Here is a 21,753-nt window from a genome sequence, read left to right on the forward strand (position 1 = left end):
TAAACATACAATTGAAAAACACGTTATACCTCATGACCTTCACTTACTTGGAGTTAATGTTAAGATCTCCATATTAACTTAGCTTGTGTAGTTCTACTATAATAAAAAATGGACAATGAATTTGTGGATGCGAACATCATATTTTCATTTAACTCGCCGGAAGTTTTTACTTGGTTTTTTTTTTCTTCGATTATATCCAGGAAAGTTATTGTCGTCTCTGGAAAAATTAATTTTATACCTGAAAAATGGTATTCAGATCAAAGCACACTCCATTCGTCTACAGCTGATCACTGCTTTGAAGAACAGCAGCAATCGACTTTAAAGACGGAACCAAAATGCCAGTAGTGTGGTATTCTGTTTTATTGCCATTTGATTATATAGACTGTTATATTTTATAATAAAAAAGACGTGGAAAATACTCAAATGATACAAAAATGATTGAAAGAAAAGAAAAAAATTCCAAAAAAAAAAAAAAAAACATAGACACGAAAAAATACAGTACATATGATACCAGATTCTTGTATAAATAAGGGATTACTAAATTAATCACTTACTCTTAATCAATAACCTAAGACCCGTGGCAATTTAGCAAGCTGGACGACGCTTTCGTTCAACTCGCTTGTTCTAAGCACCGCTACGTCACAAATAAAGCTATAAACACTAATTTTCTGGATGATGTTGATCCTTTGTAGTGCAATTTGAACTTGAAAAAATATACTTATCGAACATCGCTAATTAGCTTCTTTCCTAGTGGATGGTTAAAAATTAGAACTTAAAAGCTTGACCCTTCCGTTTATTACGGTTCCATGAAAATTCATCGAAAAAAAACAGTTAATCGAAAGACAATTCATCGAACTAGAATTCGTCGAAAATGCAATTCATCGAATGAACAATTCATCGAACTAGAATTCATCGAAAAAACAAGTTAACTAAAATTTCATTAAATTGATTTAGCCAAAGCGGAACTGCTAATATTTCGAAACTTTTCTTCAAAAATGTTATGATAAAAGTGATCCATTTAGAACAAAAACTGAACCGTGCAGACAACTTCTGGTACCAATAACTTCTACTAATTCCGCTAAGTCAGAGAGTTATTGTAGTACATAATTTGGACATGTTATTTCTTTGTTTCCCCGAATATAGCTTAACTAAAAACTGGACCAGTTCGACATTTTCTTGTAAACGTTTCAAATAGCGAATCTGGAAGCAAGAAAGGCAATTGTGCCAGTGTATTTTAACTGTAAACTGCATGTATTCTCCTGGCAATTTGTCTGGTTTGTAGAATAAGATGAGTAAAATTAAAATTTATCTCATATAATAATGGCTGTATTGAATTCGCATATTACTACTAGTAACAATAATAATAATAATGGAGTCTGCGTAGGCTGGGCTTCCTCCCGGAAACAAGCAAATCACTCCCATGAACAGACATGAAACAGTTATCAGACAAGAAAGACTGTAAGAAACCATATTGTTCTATAATTATTCCCTATTAAAGTAGCATTGCTATCTCACTCTGCACCGTTCAGTTTTTGTTCTAAATGGAGCACTTTTATTGTAACATTTTCGAGAAGTTAAAATTTTCGGTGAATTGTTTTTTCTATGAACTGCATTTTCGACGAATTATCGTTCGATGAATTGTCTTTCGATTAACGTTTTTTCGATGAACTCTCCCGATACCGTTTATTACATGCTGTCGCTGTGAGCTAAAGTGACAGTATGTAATTTAGCTCACAGCAAAATTATTATAAAGTGAGTTTAAAACTCCGCCTTGATTTTGAAGTATTTTTTAAACTTTCTTATTCGCTAATTAATGCTATGAATATTGTTTTCTCTCCGCAGGTTCAATTCATTTTATCGGGTGATGATGACGAAACAGAAGTTCGCAAACTAGAAGATGGAAAGAGAAAGATATTTCGAAAAGGTGGCGTCGACACTTTTGTGATGGCAGTTGCTAGGTAAGCATCCTAAACCATCAATCAGTAGTTATACTAAGACTAGTGGAAGAAGGTGACTACTTTTTTTCCACGTGACACTGTTTGAAAAGAAAGATTGGTTCAAATTCAATCCACGAGGAAGGAGAGATTCATTAAGAAAAGGATAATTTATTCTGTCTAAGAGGTATGCAAGCTCGGAATTTTCTTACAATAACTGAGTTTTTTTTCTTCAAACTGGCTTTTTAACACACATTTAAAGATTAAGCAACAGGATTTAACAACAGAAGACTGATCATACAACGTTTCCATCTTATCCGGCTGAGATCAGGTTAAATCACCAAACTGTACTGCATTTGAACGGATCATATTACGAGGATGTTGACATTGAAAAAAAATGTGCTTCTGATGTTGTGAATATCTGAATCGAAATAATCGCCTTCCATGACTATGTTGTGAAATGTGACATTAAAAATAATTACGCGAAAAACAAGTTACTATTACCTTTACTTCGAATACATTGTAAAGAAGCGAGACATTAACTTTATTCAGTTACAACCGTAAAGACAGAAGAGCGAAAAAGCAATCAACGAAGTGCTGATGACAATCACTTGAAATGAAATAAAAAAAGACTGTCTGGGATTTTTTTTTATTTATTTACTCAAAATATTCCTCCCTCTCAGACAGCTGGAAATTTATAACGATATGGTCTCTACTAGTGAAATTATTAATTGAATGAAATGAAAAACTCAAAAATTACATTTAAAGCATATTTATTTTTAAGTCAGCGGTGTGTTATTTATAAAGATTAAACACGTGATGGCATCGAAGCGGTCCACCCAATCGATCAACTTCGTGAAACGAATGTGCAAGTTGATGAAAAACATTCTTGCACAGAAAAAGAAAAGATATCAGAAAATTCACATTCACACCATGAATTCGAATTGCTGTACATTCAGAATTAACATCCAGAAAGGCTAAAATTACAAGCCAAAAGCTCATGATTTTTTTATTTGATTATAATTGAAATTAACATGAACGTTCTCTGTCGTGATTGATATCCATCATACGAACCGCATACGATCAGAAATGATCTCAAAAATGTCCTCAGATAGTCCTACGAATGCACTTCGAAGTTCTTATCAACTACAACTATTTTCACTCATTGCACTGATCTAATGTGTCTAATGCAGTCGTTGAATTTTAGTTGCCTATATATATATATATATATATATATACTGTATATATATATATACACTTCTTTTTTTTTATTTCCTTTTCTCCAATTCCGAAATATTCTTCGTTGTCTTGCAGGCCACTTGGACGATTGAATTACATGAGAATATGGCACGACAACTCTGGTAAGGGGAAATTTAGATCCTGGTTCCTTAGCTTCATTGTAGTGAGGGATGTCCAGACAGGAGAGAAGTTTGAATTTGTCAGCAACAGATGGTTTGCAGTAGAAAAGGATGACGGATCGGTAAGTGAAGTCGAGAAATATGTAAATACATTTTTTTATATTAATAAGCTGATCAGAAGAGGGCATATGGTATACTGTGCTTGCAAAGTCTTAAGTAAAATTCCGTTGTTATTCTAGCGTTCACACCTGTTTGATCACAATAGTCGTGATCGGTTTCAAATAAAAAAAATAAAAAAAATTAAAACTTGAAGTTTTATTAAAACTTAAAACTTGAAGTCATGTTTTTTTGTTAGTCATGTTTTCAAATTAAAACTTGAAGTCATGATTTTTAAAATAATGTCATCGATATTCAGTCGGACTTAAACTATGTAATAAAGCATATCTAATGCTTATTTCAAACTCTGTTTCATCCTTTCCACCAGTTGCAATGGGATTTCATATTAAACTGCACGATATCATTTGAAAGTAGCATACTAAATTTATATATCGTTATATTCATGTGTGTTCAAGTTCTTTCTGCTTCATCGTTGCACATATTTTCGCTAGAGAAGCGAAGCTGGTGTTAATGGCAGCAGGAATAACTTTACAAAACACTCCAGTTTCTTCTATAAATTCTTTTATCGGTGTTGATGAATTTCATTTTGCAATGAAATTCATCAAGAATACGGTATAAACCCATGATTCAACCTTGGTCTATGTGCAAAAATTTATTTGGAGACTGGAGTTTTTGAACTGTCTTGTCATAAGCCATGAAGTTGAAGCAAATTCTATAACTTCATGGTAACAAGCTGGAAGTAGTGCATCCCATTCTGCTTTCAAAGCATTAGTAAATTTCACTAACGAAGAAGGCTACTTTAGTTGTGCTCTGTCCTCCAGTTCATCCAGTCGATGTTCTTTTGGGTTCGAGTCTATGTTTAGTCCTGCAATGCACCGAATCCCCCTCTCTCTCCCTCTCTCTCTCTCTCTCTCTCTCTCTCTCTCTCTCTCTCTCTCTCTCTCTCTCTCTCTCTCTCTTCAAATTATGTGTTTGCAAAACCTGCTTTGTTTGTGATATGGAGATATTATCGTGTCAGAGCGCAACATAAAATGCTACAATGCGAGATATGCAGAGTTGTCTGCGCATCGAGATGGAACTCACCTGTCATTATTGACTCATGGTAATGTGTCATAATGGTCGTAACACGTGACGACTACTGATGGTAATCTATACACGAGAAGCAAAGTCAACATCATTACATTGCCAATTCCAAACTTTAATATCAGGACAACACACGTGAAAAACATTCTCCGGCCATTCTTTCATATACAAAGAAACCAGACTACAAGCGTGTACTTCGTTCTAGGACAAATTTCCGTTACTCGACAGTTCGTGTTCTGCAAGCTTTTTTCGATCGAAAATTGTATTTACTGACAAAGGCATTTGGATAAAATTTTGCAAAAGTGTTTCAGGCAAAGCTTTTAGCATTTCTTTGAAAATTCAAAAGAATTTTCGTTGCGATATGTTGTGGTAACCCTCATTGTACTTCCTTTATGCATGCAGCCTGCAAGCCTTTATATCGCTTATCTAAACAGATTCGCCGAGAAATGACGGTAATATGAGATAAGCAGCCTTGCCAATATGTTCTACGACAAGAGAAGGGTCTGAGAAAAGTGTTTCAAGTTCAAAAATTGAATTTTCCTTTCAAAAATTAACATTCTTTGCTCATGTAACGTTTTCTAGTGATCACCGTTTTCAACTTGCCATTTTGATTCATCTTCATTTGCCTCTTCGCTAAATGACCAACACCAATTTGCAACATTTTGTCTGTTCATTGCATTATCATTATTAATCGTGTACACTGACCCACAACGATAATTAGCTAGTCTGATTTATTTTACTGATAAAATTTTACAAAGACCTGCATTTTCAAATCGAGGAATTTTTTTTAATCGACTCCGCCATTTTCAAGGGATTGCGTGGCTAAGTGTACTTAACTAGTGAAGAGTAATTAGTCATGTAATTATTCATGAAATCTTAGTAACATTTTGTGTCATTGTTTGAAGTATGATTGAATTATAATAATCCATGAAAGTGTTTTTTTTTCTTTCAGATCGATCGGTTGTTGCCAGTAGCAGGGAAAGGCGAAGCCACTGAGTTCACTCACCTCTTCAACATCACAACACAGAAAAATCTCTCTGATGGCCATCTGTGGTTTTCCATTTTCATGCGTCCTCCGAAAAGTCGGTTCACCAGAGTGCAGCGAGTTTCCTGTTGCATAGCGATGTTATACTTGTCAATGCTAGTGAACGCAATGTGGTACGGACAAGTTCCTAGCAAGCCAACTGGTTCTGCCATTAGTATGGGACCACTTTCTCTCAGCCCGGAACAGGTATGCTTATAGATTACTTCATTTAGTTTACTTTACAAACAACGGGACTTTATTCATGTGGAAATAATCACTTAATATTAAGTGATTAGTAAATTCTAATAAAATACACAAAAATTACCAGATAAATTAATGACGTGTTAGCATTTGTGAATTTTTCCCTTAGTTTGCAAAGATTCATTTGCAAAGATGCAAATTACTGCATTTCGAATTTTATGATTTGATGGTAATTTCGAGGCCACGTGTATCGATATTTCAGACAGTGACTTTCATTCTTATGCCATCGTTAAACGTGTTCGCACAATGACGCTTGCCATTAAGCGAAGAAAAATCAACATTACCAAGTTCCAGCTAAAATTATTTAGACTAGAAAAATATAAATTAATGATAATTTTATTTTTAGACCGTTCATAGAGTTCTTTAAACTTGTCCAGGAAAGGACCTTTATAATCATGATCAGTCAAAACTTGCATAGTCATAGAAACTACCAAATATTGAAATTCTTGTACCTTTGAATCTCTTTAAGAACGCGAGGAACTTTACTTGGCTGTTTTTAATCAAACAACGCTGATGACATAAGATTTCTGATAAAGATGTCAAGGTTTCGAATGATAAAGAAAATGCTACTCATAGCTTCATCACATATTTTGTAAAAATAGACTGCAGAAGAGAGTACGACAGATTTATAAAATAGAATAAACTGGTCTCATCATTATTTTAACAATTGCAAGTATTTTAGGACAGTTCTGCAATTATTACAGCTTGGTACAAGGCCACCTGCCAGCACTTCAAAGTAAAAGTGATGAGTTTAAGTAGGTTTTCTTTGCTATTGAGATAGGGATTGAAACAAGTAATCTTAGTGCAGATCAAATATAGTTGGCAACACAACCTTCCTAGTTAGATCTTTTATAAATTAGAATGCAGATTGGGTTTACTCGGTGTTGTGCTTGTTCTGAAGTTTTTCGGATGATTTTTCAGGGAGAGACTTGACGACGCTGAAGTACGAAAAGCAATTCTTCCCTTCATCCTTCCCTTTTCCCAAACTTCTTTTTCAGTCTCTTTCACCTCCATTATTTGTTTATTTTTTTATTTTAGTCGTCCAATATAATTTGAATGCATCTAGGGACAAGGGTGTTAAATCTATAAATGAGCAATTTCTTATTGCCTGCTGAAAGTAAAGTAATATTACTGAAAAAAATGCGGTTGGACTGTTCTTTTTATTTTTGAAGGAACCTCGCTGTACGAAGGAAAACTAATTCAATTACAGTCTTAGTTGACTCAGTTCAGGAGAGCGCAAGACAATGTTCAGTACTAATTACATATTAACTATCATAACCGTCATTCAAATGTTATAGTAATCAATTGTAATGATTAACAATTCGGTCGTAAACTTCAGAAAACAAAAAACCTAGTGGTGCATTATAAATGAAGCAACTTGAATATGGTATATAACTAACTACCTCTGTTTTTGTTACTGTTTTTTCTTTGAATAGATTGGCGTTGGAGTAATGGCAAACTTCATCGTATTTCCTCCTACGTTTTTGATGATCACCTTGTTTAGAAAATCTCGGCTGCGTCGCCTGCGGCCATCTCACATCACGGAAGCTTTAAAAAAACAAAGTAAGTAAAACTTTCCTACTTCAGCATATTACTTCAAGCTTTGTAGTAAATAATAGACCTCATAATTCCTTACTTATAAAGATACTGGATAATTGCAAAACACTTCAAAATCCTTTGGTTTCTCTTGAATTCAGCTCATTAAAATAAAAGAGCAATTTATTACTATGCTCTTATCGGAGCAATGCTAGTTGTTGCTATCGCGTTCTGCAGCATTGCGCGTGTCGTATCCTAGGTCTGTGGCGGTTAGATTTATAATGAAAGCAGACCAAACTTGGTGTAAGATTAAGCCTTGATTTTTGTTGCATTGTGTAGGGATCCGAAGCATTTGCGAGGCTTCCTTGAACTGTCTTGTCAAACGGTTATGAGGCATTTTTATTTGTTGCCAAACTACTTGATGGCCTGCGGTAGGTGTGTGGCATGTCAAGCCTAATTTTTATGCTGTCTTCGTTTTTCAACCTCTCTTACGTGTTCAGACATACGGATCTTTTCCGAACTTCCTGTTTGGCCTACATAGCAAATGCCATAAGATCAATGAATCTCAAAAACCCCTGCGTATTTTTAACTGTATTTTTTTTTTTACGATGTGGAGGTTTTGGTGAATGTAAGAATCTGGAAATTTCATGCAAAGGTAAAAACGCCACTTTGATGTTGTACTGACTGTGCAACGTAGCACGTTGTTTGTAACATTCTTGATTTAAGGTACCGTGATTGCATCCTCAAAATCTTAAGTAATTGAAGATGCATTAAGAATTTTAAGAATTTAGCCATTGAATACGAAGTTCTATCTCACGTAGTGCAGTTCTTCATTCCATTTAATTGACGTGGTGGATATTTCGTATACTTTATCTCGTGATGTTTTAATCATGTCAATCTTTTGTAATGAATGATGGTGGTGGTGTGAAGAGGCATAAAAATCTTCCTGTTGTGGTAGGTTTACTGTATACGGGAAAGGATAAACATTTTATCTTTTTCGTATATTTCGACAAGGATATCAAGGAACAGTAATTTTTGCGATCTTTCAGTTCAACAGTGAATTTCATACCGGGATGTAATCTGTTCAGATAAACTTTGAAAGTAATTAACTCATTTATTCTGGTTATTTATTTATATATACGAATTGTAAAGTTCTGATAACATCTAAAATATGCAATTGATTGTTTCTAGTTTCTTTTCTGTACGACTTTTGCTAACACCCCTTACGATGTAAGTCTGACGATTTACGAAACTTGTACAGTTCTGTTTTTAAACTCGTTAATTATCGTAAAACATATGGTCTCAGTATCGGAAACTATCTATAAAATAGGAAGCTTGTTATATTATACGAGTAAGTCAAATTTTGTCAAAACAGATCATCCACGATCTATATATATATATATGCTATGACAAGTATATGTGATATGATTTCACAACACCATCTGTTTAAAAATATCAATGAGGTCTTAACTAGTGTGAGGATAGTCGAAATCATTTCTTCTAGAGGAGAGACAAAAACTTAAATTTTGTTGGTTGGAGAACGTTAATCAATTAGCGAAATATTTTTGAGAGTGCAAATATTTGTTTACATTAAGAATTAATATGCACTTTATTTATTCAAACTAAATGTCCACTTGTCAGTCAGACAAAAACTAAAAGTCACAAACTATATCATTTTAAAATCCTGTTTCTTATTTTCTCTCAGATAAACATAAGAGTATGTTGTCTAGCCGCCCACCATCTGCCGATTCAAGAGCAACTCTTGTCCACGACATGTTCCCACAATTGGAAGAACGTAAAGTACCAAAGCTCAAGGTGAAGAAGAAGAAGTTCTTATTTCCATGGTGGTGCCGCTACATTGCTTGGGCGTTATGTCTTTCATCCATCTTTGTGTCTGTGTTTTTCCTTTGGGCATACGGAGTGCAGTTCGGTGATGAAAAAACAAGAAAATGGGTGACCTCTCTGTTAATATCGTTCTTCACTTCAGTGTTGATCACCCAACCAATTAAGGTAAGAGTAATTTACTTGGTTAATTTATTTGATTTTTATATCTTGAAGAATGATCTGTTATCCTTCATGAAGAAAACAAGCGCGCACGCACACACACACACACACACACACACGCACGCACGCACGCACGCACGCACACACACTGATGAATGTGTGTGTTTCCTTCTAAGTTTCCTTCTAAGCTTTTTCAATAGTCTTCAGAATATTTTGCCACCTTCCTGCTTCCTGATCTATTTTTTTTGTGTACTTACGAAAACATTTTTTCATGGCTTTTGTTTATCTAGTTTTTCCACAGTGCTTTACTTTCTTATATTTTCCCCTGTATTCTTTAAAAGAATAAGCGGACTTACTTGCCAAGAACTTTCGATATGTTCTTCTTTTCCTGCACCGCTTTTTTAACTTCCAATGTTCCACCATGGAGTTCTGATTTTTTTTTTCTTACAAATAACCTCGCTACATGCCTCTGAATCTCCCAGGTTTGGTTCTTGTTTTCAAAGTCTTTCATTATTTTTCTTGAATAATATTTGTGTATTTCAGTTCACTCAGAAAGATGCTCAGCTTTGATTGTTTTCAAAACTTTCTTACATACTCTTCTTTTCAATATGATATTCCTTTTTATCCCACCGTGCCAATGAAGGCGTCCGTTCTGTCAAAGCAGCGTATATTTGCTAAACGGCAATGTCTTCATTAAAAAAATTCGGGAATAGTTATTTCATTGAAACAAAACTAGGTGCCTTTCTTAACTTTTATTAAGCATTTTTTTAGTTTATGAACATACTCATTTCTTGTTGTGCTCGAGGAAAATGCTGCCTGTCAGAATCTCAAATTGTGATTCATGATTCTTCCTCTGCGAATAGCGATTTTACCTTTTTTTTTTTTTTTTTTTTTTTTAAATGTTACAACGCAGTTTCAATACCGCGTAGGCATCAACGTTTAACGTTCAAAACGTGCGTTTTAAACGCACTTCACCATTCCCTTCCACTAAGTTGTTTGCAACCACGACACCAAAGACTTAATAAGAGAAAGTCTCATGAATAGAGTTCACAGTTTGGTTGCCATTGTCATGTAGTTGGCTTACAAACATTTTTTTGGATATTAATTAACTCTAGATGAAACCAAAAAAAATTCATTTTCGTATTGTGGCATCCCTTTGTAACATTCAATTTCTGATAGTCCGCGCGGTTAGCGTAGTGGCAGTGCGCTTCGCAACCACATGCCTGAAGAAGGAGTGTCCTGGGTTCGATTCCCGTCGCCGACGTGAGGAACTTAAGGATCTTCCTCAGCCATAGCCAAGTTAGCCGGTCTTGGGTGTGGACAGCAGGTTTCCCCTCCCCCCCCCCCCAGTTTATCTGGGGTTTTTCATCCCGCAAGCAGGCAAACCCGCCCCGTGAACACACACACGGATTTACAGCCATAAATACTTAACCCCCCCCCCCCTTGAGGAGGATCAATTCGCCCCAAGAGGGACGGGGAAAGGGAGGAAAAACTCCATACGAATAAATAAATTTTTGATAAAAAGTTGTACAACACAATGATGATCCCATAAAGATCTGCAGATATATTTATCCTAAGGAGATATTAATCCTTGACAACCACTTGAAAAGACAGAGATTTAATTAAAAATAAAATTCGAGAACATTTTCATGAAACCAAATTATCCAAATGTCATAAAGCCCCAAATTAGTGTAAAATTAGTCTAATAAGATTATTTGAGTGGGAGGAAAAATGTTTTTTTTTTTTTCTTTTTGCAGGGATGTTCACAAAATCACAAGCCACCAATTAAAAAAAAAAGTAATTTGCATACAAAGATAGCATATGCAAGTAACACACACTTTCATGAATGTAGTCTATAAAGTTAAGCACAAATAATAAGTAATTTTTAGAGTGTTTTAACTGATATCGATAGCCATATGTTATATCTGTAAACACGTAAACAACTGTTAACACTGTGTGTTAACACGTAAACAACTGGCAGTCAAGCCGCTATTAAGAACAGTAAAGATTCTACACATGCGTTCTTTATTCTATGGCTAGGTTTCTAATATTCTAGATAGGCATTACATTGTACAGTAACAGGTAAGAATATAATCACTCGCGCAACTAAAATTCTTTACAAAAACTTATATATGAACTATCTGCATGTAGGCGGTCACAGTTTGTCTTTTTTTATCTTGATATACAATCTGATAGGGAGACAAAACAATTCAATTTTATTGTACTGCATAAGCGTATAAAGAATTAATACGTAATGCACTAGCTTCCATAACCTTCGTTGTTTCGGCAGTAAATCAAACTGAAGCAACTCAACACTTTAGGAAGGAAATGCGACAACGTAGGATGAACACAATTTGGAATATCCGCGATCCAACTGATGTAAGACAAGCATTCTTCGACAGAATTGTCTTCTGCAGCGTGTATAGTAGATCCGAGATATCCCTCTGCATACTTACCGTTTGTGTCAATCTGCATTCATCTCTTCTGATTATCGTGTTCCGAGTATCTGTACAAGCATGTTGCAGCTAACACCGCATCAGTCGGTTTCCGATATTCATTTGAAATGAAATTAACTGCTACAACTCACGGAATGAAGTCTTCCAAGATGTACAATCTCTCTACGCATGGTGCTAGTCAATGTGGATTAAGTTCATCTGAAGTTCATTGCCGATCAGATAGTAAGCAACTGAATCTGTAATTCCCCTCCAGTGCTATCTCAATTGCCTATTACTCATTGGAGGCACGTCTCTTGGACACATTTTTGTGGTTGCCTTTACTTTCCCTTCCTCTCCATTGTCAACAATTAACGATAACATCCTTTTCGGTAATTTTTTTCCTCGTCTCGAAGTAGACTACTCATATTTTATTTCATTTGTAAAGATGTGAATGATTCTTTTGAAATACTTTAAATGCAAAGGGAATAGGATCCCTAATTCTGTGGCATGCCACACCCAGCAATGTGGTTTGATTGCGAAATGGGTTTCCAGTTTAGAACCATTTTTGCACCTCATAGCGCTCACAGCTTATTTGGTTCAATTCAGAATCTACCAAACTCAGCTGCAATGTTACAATAAATCTTACAATAAATACAATAATTCTTTGTTTTTATATTTTAACGTGGCGAATGAATAGTTATAATTATCGTGCAACGTACTCTAACGAATAATGAAAATAACAACGAAGATACCGTTTATAAATGCAAAATCAGCCCGTTATTAATTTGAACTTAATTATTTTATATCTTCCCCCTTGCTCACAGCCTGTCGTGTCTGCAACACGTTTTTTTCTTTCATTGCGCGTTATTCCCGCTTCCTATGCAGGGTCCGCCTGTTACTTAGATGAGACTTCTTGTTAGTACCATTCCCAACCGACCTGTCGCCTAGTCTGCCGCAGAGGGATATATTTTTGACTGTAGCAGCGTATGTTCACGGGGCCGGTTTGCCTGCTTGCGGGATGAAAAACGCCAGGTAAACTGGCGGAAAAAACCCTACTGCCTACGCCTAAGAGACCGGCTAACTTGGCTATGCCTGAGGAAGATCCTCAAGTCCCTCACGTCCTCGATGGGAATCGAACCTGGGACACTCCTTCCCCAGGCATATGGTTGCGAAGCGCAAAGCCACTAGGCTAACCGTGCGGACTATGTCTGCAACACGTTTTTCTGCACTGCAATGATCACTCCACCTAGAGTTTGCTCATAAAAATGTTGAAATACATTTCCCCCCAAATCACCTGTGCAGATTAAGAAGGATGTAGATTACTAATCAACTTTTTTTAAAGCTGTCGATATCCACGTGTTTCTTTTTATGAAAGGACTTTTTTATAGAACGAACAGTGGGGAAACACATCCACTTTTTTTGACAATACCATTCACCTTTCACCAGACCCCACCATAATTGATTTTTCAAGAAACGCGATTTCATTATTTTTTTTCTAAAAAAAATGCCATACATTTAGCACACAGTACATCATATTATACTGCCTGTTAAATTATATCTTATTTTAGATAGGAAATCTTGGAAATATATAATATGTTAGAAATCTAAGTTCTATTTATAGGAATACATGTATTTACATGTCAATTTAAAAAAATAAAAAGAAAAAAATCGTAATGAATTTTTGCTACTGTTCCATAATCTCAAATATGTTTGCTATTTTAGGTATTCCTGATAGCGATGATTCTGTCTAGCATTTTTAAATCGGTTGATAACGACGTGGACGACGCAGAAGATGACGAGGAGAAGCCAGAATTGGCTGACAACGAAGAGTGGCTGCATAAAGGTAAGCTTTCTGTTTAGACAGTGTAGTTAATACAGTACAGTGAAAACTTGAGTGTTAAATATTTGTTGCTTTTAATCGTTAGTGAAAATTAATTCATCATTAGAATTACAACCAAACTAAGCAGCTAAAAGACGGTGTAGATCAAAGAAAAGTTTAATAGTCTGGTGTAGATCCTTATGGTTTTGAAATAAGAGCGACCAGCTAACAAGCAACCGCCTCATTGCACTGCTGTAATCAATGCGTGAGGGTTAATGTGTTATTATTGTTATTTATTATTTAGCACCTGCATAGCGTCCCAGAGTTACTCCACTCCACTTCGTAATCTACGGAACTGAAGTGCATATTGAATTCGATTCGTCTTTTTTTTTTTAGCTGCATGTATTCTCCAACCCAATTTGCCTGTTTGTGTACGAAAAACTCAGCAACCCAATTGTGAGACCGGCTAACTCATTCATTTAAAAGTCTTTATAAGGGCTCCTCATGTGATAAGAAGCAGATTTAAATCTCTTTGGTTGGAAAATATTTTGGTTTCAAACAAAGAAAAAGGGAGCCTGTGTAGCTCAGTGGATGTGGCGTTTGCATAGCACGGCGCTTGGCCGCACGAAGGAAGACTTAGTTTCGAGTCTAGTCGGCGACTAGAGGAAATTTTTCTAAGCCTTTTTTCGACCGGTTCCCGAGTTAGTCGATCTCTGGCACGGGCAAGCGGGTTTTTCGTCCCGTAAACTCAAGAAAATCGACCGTAGAACCCACATTAATTCAGACATTAAATATATTGTGTTAGGGTTAGGGACCAGGAGATGGCGGCACATTTGAGCTGTCTCTCTTCACTGTGTACCGCTTAATTAGTGATAGCCTTGGTCCATCTATCTCTGATTGGTACCAGTGGAGATTGAACTGCCCACTCAGTCTCCAAAAATTAGATAGGGCTAAATGGCCTCGCCTACTCCCCGTATACAGGAATAAAAAGGCGTTAGCTGATTTTAAGAAAAACACCTGTTTCGTTTCTATCCTTTTGAAAGTATACAAGTCGCATTGTCCTTCCTATTACGTAATTGTAGAATATTTCAGGATTTTATTATAGAATATTTTATGCGGGTTCCACTCACAAAAGGTGAGAAGCCTATAATACAATAATACCATGGACGGACTAAAGTTCGAATAATCCTGCTCTAAAGGATAAATCTGGAATTCTTTCAAGTCACTTCAGGATTGAAATAACCAGAATAAGGTACCACGCAAGTTGTTGAAATTCTGTCGCATAAAAGACATCCATGTCACATGAATTCGAATCCACACTCTAAGACTGTCTAAGAAGATCATCTATGGTAGATCGTTGGCTTGGAATTCATCGTTTGGAATTACGGCCGAAGCATCTAAGCCGGTGAAGCTAGTGCACTATATCTATTAGCTGCATATGTCCGTCTAGCATATCTGCCTTTATTAAATGGTGAAATACTCGAGTTTCGCAATAAAAACCTTACCATCTCTGTATGGCATCAACTACCCCACCCTCACTTGAAAAGCGCTTTAGGTTCTTCGCCTATTTCGCGTCATATTCGAAGGATTCAAAACAGTTCTTTCGAATCAAAGGACATCCTCCATATGAGTGAGCAAAGGAGGTTCACACCTGGACGATGTTGATATTGAAGTTCATTCTTAATGACAGTTTGAGTTACTGAAAACTCAAACTCTGTCATCATTAATTTGCCATTCGAAGTTTCACTGCCACGCTATAAAAATCACGTATTATTGACCTCTGTTTAAAATTCTAATCATTCTTAAATTCTAATAGCTACGACCTTCATTATAACTCTTATGTCAGAATAAAATATCCACATTTGTAGCATATACAAACATCTCATTGGACTCATAGATTTACCAATTATTAATCCCTCCCCCTTTGTTGGCCGTATTTATTTCCAGGGTTGGGATTCCATCAACGTCGGATATGAAACTGCTGTAAAGTGTTTCATAAAAAACAAGGATTAATAAAAAATAAAAAAAGAAAGAAAAGAAAAAAGAACAACATATTTTTGTCAATGTTACCTACGCTTTTGATATTCAAGCGAGTCCTGAAATGGCCGTCAGAGCAGTGAAACCTAAAAATGCCTTATGTTGCAAAAATTATTCAGACACCTGAGTCTTCAGAAGTGTACACGTTCACCTGCCACTCGCTGCGATAAGAAATACTTCCTTCCGCCGATGTTGATAAACGGACCCAAATATTTTTTCCTATTCCTTCATCCAAATGGCAACCTTTTTGTAGTGACATCGCAGGCTTTCTCTACAGGAATCATATCAGATCTAGATATGATTGGTGGTTGGTGTTGGCTTATACACAGCCCTTCTGTTGAAGCCACGACTAGGGAATTCGGTACTTAATGTTCTAATACAATCTGTGATACCTAAGGTCGCCCGAACTCTTGTTTTTGAGAATATCTGATGCTGTTTGACAGAAGAATACACAATCGTCTTCCACATCTTTTCTGGGTTTATGTTGTGTAGATAACAGTTTAAGTTTCTATCCATGCTTCAATAATACAACATATTTTTGTTGTATTATTGAAGACTAATACAATTGCCCACTTCGAGATCGATTATCTTGATAGCATCTATCATTTCCAATATTGAACAAAGTTGTAGTCATTTTGAATGCATTTTCTTTCTTTTATATTAGAGAGGAAGTAATGCCTTCTTTATTTTTCTCAGAAAATATAATTCACTCAAATATAGCTCTTACATGGATTAGTCCTCAATCTTTGGCGAGCAATCTTTCATTTTTTAGCAAAGCTTCCATCGTTCTCTATACATCTTTTGTAATTGTTTATTGAGACGCTGCTTGCCGATCCTCAAAATCTTTACTCCAACGCCAGAGCTCTTCACGAACAGCTCCTCTTGTTGTCTGCAAAATAGCGTCCTCGGAGGGCATCCTTCAGCGAGACCAAACAGGTCAGAGGGTGCCAATCAGGAATATGGGAGAGATTTAGAAAATCTGTTCAGACAAATGTTGCAAATGCATCCATTTTGGGGCAAACTCGTGTGAGGTTCATATCTAACCTGTTTTATTACTCGTCTGACACATATACATTGTTTCAGAGAAGTATGAATTTCCATCGAATTCAGATCTTTCACAGAAAGGAATTCAATCGCAATCCTCTGCTTCGCACGCACGTCATTAACAGCCGTCAATTTGAACTACTACTGTGCCGCACTCATATGGCCGATCGCAGCGCTGTTCACTGTGGTAGAACTGGAGACTATTACTGTCCACAGAGACGTGTAAAGCTTTCTGAAAGGCTGTAGTAGAAATGATAAAAAAGGAGGCATTGCTTTCGTCTCCTCTAGTACCTTATCTTATCTCTGCCAACCTGTTCGCAACTACCAGTTGCAAACAGCTTGGCAGAGATAAGATATATTACGAGATAAGCTACAACGAGAATAGCGGAGTGCTCTTCATATAAATTTTGCAGTAACACATCGTAATGAAAAGCAAAAGGGCAAAATATAATTTTTAAGAAAAAAGTATACGATTCTACTCAGTAGAATCGTTTCTTTTTATTGTAAATATGGAGGCAACTGCTGATAACGAAAGAATGAGTCTTACATGCTTACAGTCATGCTACATTAGACGCTCGGGTTCTCATAACAAACTTTTGTCTTCGTACTATAATTCGTTAAATACATTATTTTATTCCGTAACTAAACTATAAATAAGATTACTTCACGTATACGTTTATTGTAAGTGTAAATTAAATCTGAAGAGAAAGCGCCTAGGAGTTGGCACTTCTGTGCTGAGTCTTTCCCATGAAGATTAAGGAAATTCAATCTTCAAAGAATGCAGGACCTTTAAAGAATGATGAGTAAATAATTTGACAATAAGCAGTAATGAAATTAATCATTAAACCAATGGGTTGACTTTGATGCAACCTTTATGCAAATATTTAGATTGCGAGATTGGCCAGACTAGTTGGAAAACTGAGTAACGGGTTCGAATCTTGCAGCAAGGATTTTGGGAAAAATCTTTAAGTGGTACACGATTTTCGATGTCAAGTAAGAAACTGCGCTCTGCTTATTAGAGATTTATAACTTAATGTATGTCGCAGTGATCCGAAGCACGCAGAGCAGCCTTTTTCTGTCTTCTTAGGCTTTTTAATTTAGAATGGAGTCAGAAAAAAATTTTATTTCATCTTTGAATCTGGAACTTAGATATTTTCGAGATGTCCCCGAAATCTTATCGATACGTTTTTAGACTTATTTATCTTGACCCATGTCCCAACAATGGATACATGACTGCACAGCAGTGTTTCTGGTATACCTTGGTATTTCCATAACCTGTTATTATAATCAAATCCAGATTATTTACCTATAATATCAAACTATTAATCTGTTATTCATAGGAATTGATGTGATTAACTCAAAAATTGTGTCTCCAGCGTGAACATTTTTATAGTTAAAAGAAAATATTCGGGTCTGGTCCCCAACATTTAAATTGTATTTATCTCGTCCTAAGAAAGTTATAGAATGTGAATGATATGTGTTATCTTGGATAATTTGGTATTTTAATAGACCTTACTCCTAATAGGCCTTTTGTATCAGAGTTTGTAACTTATTTCATACATTACAACTCTGGAGGCAAAAAAGAGGGGGAAATAGACATCATTATCTCAGTTTTATAAGACTGGGATAATGATGTCCATATTCTCATCCGTTTCGTTAGAGAGCTGCGTTATAATCAAGTGATGTCACTAAAATGGAAATATTAAAGCTGTAGATCACTAATGTCGATACTGTGTTCATCAAATCATTCAGAATGATCTGATGAATAACCGTCAATTACTACTTGTTTATCAAAGCAATCTATTAATATGGCATAAGAGGTGGGAATTGTTATGCGTCTGAGTAAAATCGATCAATTCAATGTACTGATGAAGGGTAGGTGTGTATACACAACGACTTTGCAAAATATTTGGGGAGACTTTAATCATAAGAAAGAATGATAATAAATATTTCAGTTCCTTCAAATTGCTAGTTTTCAGTTTAGTGTACACTTTGCAACTTCTCAATAAACAAACTGGGCGCGTATTTTTACTGTTGCTTTGTTTCAATTTGCTTTCAGATACCTTGTCCCAAACAGAAAGACGAAAGCTGTTGTACAAACCTCCAGACTTGGATTCGGTGGAAGAAGCAAAACTCGAGAGACTAAAAGAAATGCAGATGACTGCTGTCATACGTGAAATTGTTGGTTACATGTTCTTCATCTGGATTTTGACAGTGCTCAGCTATGGCAACAGAGATCCCAGTTCATATTATCTCAGAGAAAACTTAAAAAATGCGTTTGTAAAAGAAGGGGACTCTTCGGTTGATTTCACGCAGGTATGAATTGTTCACTAAAGGGATTCGATGTGTAGTCATTTTAAACATTTTATAAAATGATTAACCAAATATACACTAAAAAGTAATAGACCCTCGGTTGTTATTCTTAAATTCTGCAAAAAGTACCTTCATATATATGATTGTTTGTTTACTAATCCTACAGATCAGCAGTACTGCTTCGTTTTGGACGTGGACTAGAGATGCACTGATACCTGAATTAATAGTTGGAAAATGGTATAATGGTGATCAACCGTTTGGCTTAAGGGGATTTCTTGATGACAGGGTTAATAGACTTATGGGATATGCGGTCTTGAGGCAAGTCAGGATAAAGAAAAGTAAGTAATGTTTTTGTTTTGTTTTGTTTTTAATAATTAAAATTTTAACTACAGATTTGATAGCCATTAATTTATATAATTTCTAGAGATAGATGGAGATAGAGAAAGAGATTCCAAAGCATCACTTAGAATAAATAAATAAAATAAACAAATGAATAAATAAAATAAGATAATTTGAAAATCAGTTCTTATGACAGAAACCTTAATTTTTACTAAACTTAAAATAATTTTTGCAATATTTAGTAGTTAATGTCGTGTTAATATCAACATGTGAACTTAGTTCTTCTACTTTACAGAAACCTGCCAAGTAGAGGATGTTATGAAAGTGGTGATAAACTCCTGCCGTGGATATTCGAGAATTCTGGACGAAGATAAAGCCAGTTACCAACCAGGATGGAAAGAACTAGCAGACAATTCTACGAAAGATGAATATCATTATCGCACTTCCAAGGAACTGAATGGATTACCTTTCTGGGCTCTAACCGATGTGTATGGAGGGGGAGGATATGTTTTCCCGCTTAGAGGTACACGAGAACAATTGCAACAAGAGATGTTTCGTCTGGAGACTTCAGACTGGATTGATGCTGGTACCAGAGCTGTTTTTGTTGAATTTTCCATATACAATGCTCAAGTCAACCTGTTCGGCATTGTTACTATGGTGGCAGAATTCCAACCTGGAGGAGGAGTCGTTCCTTATTACCGTATCGAACCCATCCGTCTCATGCGATACCATCAAGGATTTGGTCTTTTTGTTCTAATTTGCGAACTTACGTTTGTCATTTTTATTATTTATTTTACTGTACGAGAGGTGAAGAGTTTCCTTCTGCATAGAGGAGATTATTTCCTCAATTACTGGAACTGGGCTGAGATGATGGTCATTTGTCTTTCGTACAGCGCTATTGCATTTTATATGTACAGGACTTTTAAGACTAACAAAATCCTGAAATTCTTTGAGCGAACGCACGGAAATGGATATGTTAAAATGCAGTACGTGGCTTCCGTAGATGAAATTTTTGGATTTTTGGTCGCCTTTCTCATGTTTATTTCCATCCTCAAGTTCACTCGCTTGCTGCGTTTCAACAAGAGGATGAGCGTTTTGTATAGTACGTTGGCACTGTGTGCGCAAGACCTGAACTCTTTCTTCGTGGTCTTTGGAGTTGTATTTCTAGCCTTTGTTCAGATGTTTTATTTGATTTTCGGGACATCCCTCAAAAGTTTCTCGTCATTCGTTACCTCTGCAGAAACTTCCTTTGAGATGATGCGTGGCAATTTTGATTTCGATGAATTGTGCATGGCAGCACCAATTCTGGGACCACTCACGTTCTTTGTCTATGCACTCATCACCAGCGTCATCCTTCTCAATATCTTCGTCACTCTCATCATCAGCGCATTCCAATCCGTGAAAGGCAACGTTGATAACCAAAGCAATGAATACGAAATCATGAGTTTCATGTTCCAGAAATTTAAAGCCTTCATGGGTTTGGGCGGCGGAGGAGGCGGTGGCAACACGAGTGCTTCGAGCAAAAAAGACGTGTTTGGAAAGGGAAAGAAGAGCTTAGATGATCAGATCCACGAATTCCCTGAGAAGGTGGATCGTCTTTTGCATCATATTAATAGTTTCTATTTCGATGGACAGTTAAATATGAACGACAAGAGTGCTCTCAAAGACATTTATCGCACCAAGGAAAAGCCTGCGAGGAGCCTGTTTTCACAGAGACGAAACCAGGAAAGACGGGAATCTTTACTCTCGTGGGGAGAGATTACGGAGGACCTCTACCCAGACATGTGATTACTGTATGTTATGCACAGACAAATGAAAAAATGTTTCATTATTTATGTTTGTTCCCAGATAACCATAAGCATTCTATCTGTATTCCTTGTAGTGTTAGCTCTGCGTTATGAAATAAATGTTTTCATTAAAGTAGTTTTAAATCAGCATTTTTATGACCTATTCGTTATACGTTTTATTTCATCCCTAACAGTGCAATCTACTGACTTCATGAATAAATTTGTCTCTAAACATGTGATATTTTCATAGATCCATTTTTCACAAAAGTGCGTGCTCTGTTGGTAATGCAAGCTTGCAGCTCCGGATATTTCAGTAAATGAATGAAATTTACGGTTTCTCTTCGGAGATGACAATAGCGTTGAAGAAAGAGCCACTTCAAAGAGATAAACCGGTTGTATAATCTAATTATAATATTCATTAGACGTATGAGTGTTTTCCCGCAACTTGTAACTAAACTTTCTTTTCTGTTCTCATTTGATTTCGTTTTTAAAAACAATATACGATATCCAGTTCTCATTTAAAGTATTAAAACCAAGGTACAATCTACACGACCATTTTCCTGAATATAAAAACGAATACTCGCACAAACATTACAAATGTTGCTTTCTTTCGTTATATTCGTCAACTATATTTCGATCGCTAACTGATTTTGATAAGAAAT

General features: G+C 36.0%; 1 protein-coding gene across 1 annotated transcript in view; it reads left to right on the forward strand.

The window, feature by feature from the left end:
• LOC150099839 (polycystin-1-like) overlaps nt 1-21,109 on the forward strand; it is a 94,038-nt gene extending 72,929 nt beyond the window's left edge. Inside the window, exons 30-39 of the mRNA XM_090403501.1 lie at nt 1,843-1,958; nt 3,249-3,414; nt 5,445-5,723; nt 7,214-7,344; nt 8,120-8,138; nt 9,030-9,323; nt 13,475-13,595; nt 18,712-18,968; nt 19,132-19,303; nt 19,600-21,109. Of these exons, the coding sequence (XP_090259627.1) occupies nt 1,843-1,958; nt 3,249-3,414; nt 5,445-5,723; nt 7,214-7,344; nt 8,120-8,138; nt 9,030-9,323; nt 13,475-13,595; nt 18,712-18,968; nt 19,132-19,303; nt 19,600-21,092 (3,048 nt within the window). The 3' untranslated portion in view covers nt 21,093-21,109. The remainder of the gene's footprint in view (nt 1-1,842; nt 1,959-3,248; nt 3,415-5,444; nt 5,724-7,213; nt 7,345-8,119; nt 8,139-9,029; nt 9,324-13,474; nt 13,596-18,711; nt 18,969-19,131; nt 19,304-19,599) is intronic.
• Nucleotides 21,110-21,753: the final 644 nt, after the last annotated feature.

The sequence above is a fragment of the Typopeltis vanoorti genome, chromosome 14 (genome assembly GCF_054136105.1).
Source record: "Typopeltis vanoorti isolate ZY-2024b chromosome 14, IOZ_Tvanoo_1.0, whole genome shotgun sequence".
Lineage (NCBI taxonomy): Eukaryota > Metazoa > Arthropoda > Arachnida > Uropygi > Thelyphonidae > Typopeltis > Typopeltis vanoorti.